At 36.1% G+C, this 7,378-nt stretch overlaps 1 protein-coding gene across 1 annotated transcript; it reads left to right on the forward strand.

Annotated features, from left to right (window-relative positions):
• Positions 1–447: 447 nt before the first annotated feature.
• Positions 448–7,141, forward strand: PJVK (pejvakin; the record flags this gene model as incomplete). The annotated part of the gene is made up of 7 exons (XM_079709790.1): positions 448–477; positions 1,740–1,929; positions 2,664–2,859; positions 3,376–3,517; positions 4,584–4,701; positions 6,557–6,655; positions 6,849–7,141. The coding sequence occupies 7 exons, from the start codon at positions 448–450 to the stop codon at positions 7,139–7,141; spliced, it is 1,068 nt and encodes a 355-aa protein (XP_079565916.1).
• Positions 7,142–7,378: the final 237 nt, after the last annotated feature.

Here is a 7,378-nt window from a genome sequence, read left to right on the forward strand (position 1 = left end):
CCTGCCCAGAGAGAGGCTTGTCGTCGGGCGGGCAGGCTTCAGCGTCTGTGAGGCCTGAAGCTCAGCCATTTTTTTGGGGGGGGGGGGTGTTGCGGGGGACGGGGAAGAGGAGCCGTGCGTCACTTTAAGAAAATGATTTCAAAATTCCAAATGCAAAATTGCCGGAGAGCCTCCCTAGGCCTGGGCCCGAAGCCTGAGACTCGCGGTATACCCGTTCCTGAGGGCTGCGGTGGGCTCCTGTCCTGGAGTCCTGCTTTTAGGTGCTCGCGGGAACGTCCGGACACCCACTCCTCTCACCCCCGGGTGGGCTCCATTGTCTTCTAGGCTTTCGTCGCCTGATGAGTGCTGGGCTAGCGGATCCCAGCATGCACGTTAGGTGTAAACGAAGGCTTTTCTGTGGACCCGATTCTAATTAAATGCTGTTTCTGCACACCTGTGTTGGTTGCAATGGCGTTTGCTTGGGATGCACCACCTTTGGTGGGGATCAGACAGCGACATTAGATGTCGTATCGCTTCTAGGGGTTTTGCTTGCCAGTTGCAGGAATGACTCCTTGTGCTTTCTCGTTTCTGGAAGATTGCCTTGCACAATGCTATTCACAGGGAGGGTCCTTATTAGGAACTTTTTGTTTGTTTCTTTCGAACACTGGGTACTTGAAAGCAAATGAAAAAGCTGTCCGGAGTCTAATCAAAGTGATTTACATTATTTGAGGCTTGAATTAAGTCTGTTTTTTCTTCCTCCCTCTACCCCTCTATAAATGTTTGTATATCGATTACTATCCATTGCTGTTTTAATGAATATCTTATTTTAAGTACCACATAGCCACTATTTCAAAATTATGTTAACATCCACATAGCTATGACAGTACACTATTTCAGCACTCAGATTTGTTTCTAAGATTTACTTTTAGCCATAAAATCTCTTAAAAACAAGTCTAAACTTTATACAGCTCTCTTTAAAGGTTGAGTAACTGGATAGTAATGATGAAATAAATGCAGCAGTACTCTATATCAGAGAGACACTATGTGCCAGCTTCATAAGAAACTCCTAAGTCAGATTTTATGCAGTTACATGTAATATGACTTTCATTTAGTATTTTATAAAGTTCTGCATACAATTGTTTCCTTATATTCTGTGAATTTATTTTTATATTAATCACTTGGTTTTGTAAACATACAAGGAAAGTGAATGAAATGTTCAAAGAATGAACTGTGTACCATAACACAGAAATAGTGCTTTTCTGTTGCCAAAATTGGCACAATGGACTTGTGAAGGAATTCCCTTTGGACTAGCTCCACTGTGGATGGCGTCCAGGGCTAATGTTAGTGGCTAACGTATTGTTCCCTGCAGGGCTATATGCTTCCTTCAAACCTGGCAAACCACTATCAGCTGTGACCGTCATCAAGGACACTGATAATATTTAAAGATTAGTAGTTTTCTGTGTATATTTTAGTGTTATAGGCTGCAATTCCAAATTAGACTTGCTTTTAGTATATCATTTTACACCGTTAATCTATAATTCATTACCTGAGCACACCAGGGGAGGTAGTGTTGTAAACTGTACACTGGTAAGCTACTCAGTGAAACCATGCTTTGTATTTTTAACGTGTATAATTATATTTAAAATCAAGCAAGACTTAGTTTTATGCCTGATTTTTTTTGAAAACATGGATTTGTTATCTGAGGGTTGCAGTTCATGACGTTTTAATACCGTATTAATATGTTTGCTGCGGCTACCAAGAGCTTTGTCAAACAAGTTGGAGATGGAGGGAGATTAGTTCCCGTTCCAAGCCTCAGTGAGGCTGACAAATACCAACCTCTAAGTCTGGTGGTAAAAAAGAAGAGATGTTTTCTATTTCCTAGATATAAATTTACTTCAACACCTTTTACACTGAAAGATATTCTTCTAGGAGACAGAGAAATTTCAGCTGGTAAGTTTAAATGTCTGTTTGGGAGTGACTACTCATTCAGCTATATTATTGGTAATCTAAACATAGGTTGTCTGTGCTACCTGTGTTCATAATATTTATGTATTTTCATTGATAAAAGCAACTCTTATTACTGTGACAGTAATAATATTGTTAACAATGCCTAACATTTGTATAGTATCAAATCTCTTATTGGTTGAATAATTTCAAATGTATTTTATAAGATTATTTATTGTATAATTTAATTTCAGTTATTTTATAAATTGTTTTAACCAAATCAACTTAGAATATGACATAATAGTATATTTCTTCATCTATAAAATGGGGGTATTATTCAGTCTTGCCTATCTCACATGGTTAAATGTGATGAAAGTAATTTGTATTTATTTTTTGATTCAGTTACTACGGTTGGTAAGCTGAAATGTATTAACAGGCTAATATTGACATTTTAACAAATTTTTCTTATAAACACTGGTTTTTCTTTCAGCTAGCCAGTGGATCTTGATGCTTAAGTATGCTGTTGGCTGAAAGAGAATTTGAATTCATTTAAAGTACTCTGGATATTTATTTCTCTTGTTGTCAAATTAATTGAATTGCTCTTTTTGATCTTGGTTTAAGATGTTGCCATTCTCAACATTTGGGTAATCAAGTCTTAAGTGGTAAATTAATGTGCTACTATACATATTTACAGTAGATGAATTCAAGACATTTAAAATATTGATTTCCTTTTCTTAAAGGTGTTTCATCTTATCAGTTACTGAATTATGAAGATGAATCAGACGTTTCACTGTATGGAAGGCGAGGCAACCATATTGTGAACGACGTTGGGATTAACGTTACTGGATCAGATTCAGTTGCAGTAAAAGCTTCATTTGGTGTAGTAACCAAACATGAGGTGGAAGTATCAACATTACTCAAGGAAATTACTACGCGGTCAGTATAATACTTCCATGTTTTTATTAAATATTTTAATTATATAAACGTCGTTACAAAGAGTGCTTAAAACATTTGGGTTATATTTTACTAGAGTAATTTGTTTGATTTATTTGAAATACTGCAAATTAGTAACATGTCCAAGCTTTGGATAAGTGTAGATATCTGGAATCATTTGGTTTAAAAAATATTTAATTGTTCTGCAGAATCACTTTGGCTCTGCCGCATTTGCTAAATTATAAGATTACAAGACTTCAGGAATCTGCTTGCAGCAAATACACTAAGAGAGTCTCCTCCAACAGACTCCTATAGTATGCATGTTTTAACAAAATAGAAAGGAGAGGCAGATTATTAAATTTCTTTTGAGCACACCTTCTGATTTGTATTAGGACTGCCTTGATTTACTTTTAATTAAGGTGGATCATGAATAGTAACACATGATAATCAAAAAATGTACTTGATTATACATAGTTAGATGTTACAGATTCTTGTGAATGTCTGTCTTCTTGATTTTAGAAAAATTAATTTTGACCACAGTTTGATACGTCAGTCAAGGAGCAGCAGAAAGGCAGTATTGTGTGTGGTCATGGAAAGCATCCGAACCACACGACAGTGCTCACTGTCTGTGCACGCTGGAATTCGTGGGGAAGCCATGAGGGTAAACCATTAGACTCATTAGACTTCTCTTACTAAAAAGCTGCAATGGGAATTTTTTAAGTATTCAGTTTCTAATGAGCCTTGTGTATTTTGTCAAATGTTGAGATTAAAAAGCTGCTATTGTATATAGGGTTTTGTTTTAGAATATGAAAAAAAATCCAAGAAAATTTGAATTATAAACATGTAAAATAATGTTAGAAAACACTAATCCTTGTGAAATAATGTGCACAATGGAGTCCTTCGTATTACTATTATGCTGTTTTAAGAATACAAATTGAGTGGTTATGTTGAGTTCTTTGATTTTATTTTTAAGTGATACAGTTTTTACTTGAATTTTAAAAAGTTGAGTTTATATTTTTATATTAAATTAATTTTTCTAAAATAATATTGTTAATGGCCAAACATGCTTCATTCAATGTTAAGTCCTTTAAAAAATGTTGAAAGCTATTTGTGTTTAATTTTTAGCTCAATTATGGTATCATTTGTCCTTGTCATTCACCTAATAATGACGCATAATAATGACTTGATTTGTTTTATTAAAATGAATTATTAGAAAGATAGGGTACAATGATAATCGTTTCAAATCTTTGCAAATGAAGGTTCTGTTCAGTGGCTACATTTAGGTGCCCACCAAATTGTTTAACATTGGATCATTTTGGGGGCATGAACTGAGCGAAACATTTACTTAATTGTTGGTAATTGCTTTGGAACAGTGGACAGAACAGGCTAAAAACAACTGTAGCACTCAAAGGCAGTTGGTTTGCAGTTGAAAGAAAAAGGTTTCTATGCCAGAGAGCATTACCCATGTGTTAGCACTAATCATTGGCTCTGATACAAAGTAAATGAGAAAGTAGTGAGAGGTATTTCCTAATATAGATCACAAGTCTCCAATGGACCATTAATTTGGACCTCTGCTAGAAACAGTTGAATTCAAGTAGGAGAATTCTTTGCTTGTAGGGGTGAGGATGTTTGTTTTTGGTAGGATTGTAGGGAATGTTTTGTTTCTCCAAAAATATATCCTTATGTGTTGTGTTCCTTAACCATGTTACTTAATTTATTTAATATAGTTTCATTTTATGGATGAACAGAATCCCAAGGGAAGGGACAAAGCTATTGTTTTTCCAGCACACACAACCATAGCTTTCAGTGTTTTCGAACTCTTCATTTACTTGGATGGTGCCTTTGGTGAGTGATTTGCATGAAACACTGAAATGATCATATTTTTAAAGAAGGATTTAATGAGAATCTCTGTCTCTTTCTGAGTGTCTAATAATAGAAGAGTGCTGCTCTCAGTACTGTCAATATTATGTTTGGGTGAAGTAACTGGGAAAGACCCTCCAGTCCTTACTTACTCATTACCTCATCCCTGTTTCTTGGGGAATGCTGTAGTCTTCCCACCACCCACTTACAATTATAGCTGAGTGAGAACACAATCCACTGACAGTATTTCCTTGACTTATATGGGAAAATAAAAAATTATCTTCTAATAGGTAGCTTTTGATGATGGCAAATAGAGTAGGTAGACAGTAAGATGTCACAGGTGTCAAGGCATCCAAACTAGGGTACCCAAAGACAACCTTTCTTCCGGTTTTCCTTTCATAGACCCAGCTCCCCCAACTCTGGACTCTCCCTAAAACCTTAAAGTTACAAATAATTCCCCAAAATTGTCACCTTATATAATACTGCAGTGCAGCTCAGTTTAAATTTCTGCATTTCACAGGTTTTAAGATTATTAGACCAGCCAGCTCAAGTCTAGGTGTAGCCCAAAGGACTAGGCAAGGGAGCCCCTTAGCCATGGTGATTTATGAACATTTTTAGACCTGTTTCTGTTTCTGCAGTTCTGTTGGAGGAGGGAATAGGGAGTCCAGAAACAAATCATACTAATTAAATTCTATCTGGGACACTAAAGGGTGTAGGTTTTGTTTTTTTTTTTAAGATTTATTTATTTATTATTTATTTATTCTTTTGGCTGCATCGGGTCTTGGTTGCAGCATGTGGGATCTTCATTGAGGCATGCGGGATCTTTGTTGGGGCACGCGAGATCTTTTGTGTGGCGTGCGGGCTCTTCGTGTCAGCACGTGGGCTTCTCACTAGTTGTGGCCTGTGGGTTTTCTCTTCTCTAGTTGTGGCATGCAGGCTCCAGGGCACGTGGGCTCTGTAGTTGTGGTGCTCGGGTTCCAGAGTGCATGGGCTACTAGAGTTTGCTGCACGCAGGCTCTCTAGTTGAGGTGCACGAGCTCAGTAGTTGTGGTTCATGGGCTTAGTTGCCCTGCAGCATGTGGAATCTTAGTTCCCTGACCAGGGATCAAACCTGCATCCCCTGTGTTGCAAGGCAGATTCTTTACCACTGGACCACCAGGGAAGTCCAAGGGTGTAGGTTGTTACAATAATATTGATCACTAGAAGTGTAAACTGATAGAACTGATATGTCCATCAAAATTTTAAATTACATATATTTTAGCCTTATTTACACTTTTAGGAATTTATCCTATAGATATACATATATGAAATGATGGGGGTATAAGGATAGTCAGTTCATAATAGCAAAAGATTGGAAATAACCTTAAGGTATATTATCAGCAGCTAGTTGAATAATGGTTCATCCACACAATAGAATACTGTGAAGCCATTAGGAATTATGTAGCACTGAAGATCCTGACATGGAATAATCTCTATGATATTTTAAAATGTGTATCTATTTGAGCCTAAACAGTTTTATATATATACATACTTATATACATATATACATATTCTTTATGCATGTAAAATATTTGGAGTATTTCTGGAAGTACACATAACAGTAGTTACCTTGGGGTATAAAACTGAGGCTGGGGTCAACGTAGAGACTTATTTGTCACTGTATCCTCTTTTTGTACTCTTTGAATTTTGTACCATGTAAATGTTACCTTTTCTAAAAATATGTAAAATTTAACTTAAAAAAATAAAATGAATGGCACATACCAGAATTCAACCACAATTAAAACTCCCAATAAAATATGAGTTGTTCAAATTATAACATCTTCTAAAATTTCTTTTATAGACCTTTGTGTCACTTCAGTGTCAAAAGGAGGATTTGAAATGGAAGAAACGGCAACATTTGCACTGCTCTACAGATTGAGAAATATACTATTTGAAAGAAGTATGTCCACTGAAGATTTTTTTCTTCTCAGATTAACACTTGAGGTTATCTCTTCAGTAATCCTGTCTTAAGAATTTAAATTTAAAAGCCAAATTTCATGACTGATGGTTTAGATTCACATATAGTTATAATTGCAGTTTGGCTATACATTTTTTATTTGACTTTTAACACATTTCTTTTTTTGTCCTTTTAGATAGAAGAGTGATGGATGCCATTTCTCGTTCACAGCTTTACTTAGATGATCTTTTTTCTGACTATTATGACAAATCTCTCAGCATGAGTGATATTTCACTCAAAGAAGGGACTCATATCCGAGTTAATTTACTTAATCACAGTATTCCAAAAGGACCTTGCATACTCTGTGGCATGGGGAACTTTAAAAGGGAGACGGTTTATGGGTGCTTTCAGTGCTCTGTCGATGGGCAGAAGTATGTGAGACTTCATGCAGTTCCTTGTTTTGATATTTGGCACAAGAGAATGAAATAAAATGGAAAATCAATGTATCTTGCTGGTGCTTTAGGTGCAACTGTGCCACACACCTTTCCAAAATTATCTAGGTTTGCTTTGATGAGTTGTAGCAAATTAAAGAGGGAGGGGAACAAGAAATTAACCTGTCTGGGCGTCATTTTTCCCATCTATAACATAGAGATGATAATAGTGTCTACCTCATAAAATTGTCATGAAGATTAATAATGTTTATATTGGAAAAGGTTTAAATATAAA

The sequence above is a fragment of the Hyperoodon ampullatus genome (assembly GCF_949752795.1).
Source record: "Hyperoodon ampullatus genome assembly, chromosome: 8".
NCBI classification, from domain to species: domain Eukaryota; kingdom Metazoa; phylum Chordata; class Mammalia; order Artiodactyla; family Ziphiidae; genus Hyperoodon; species Hyperoodon ampullatus.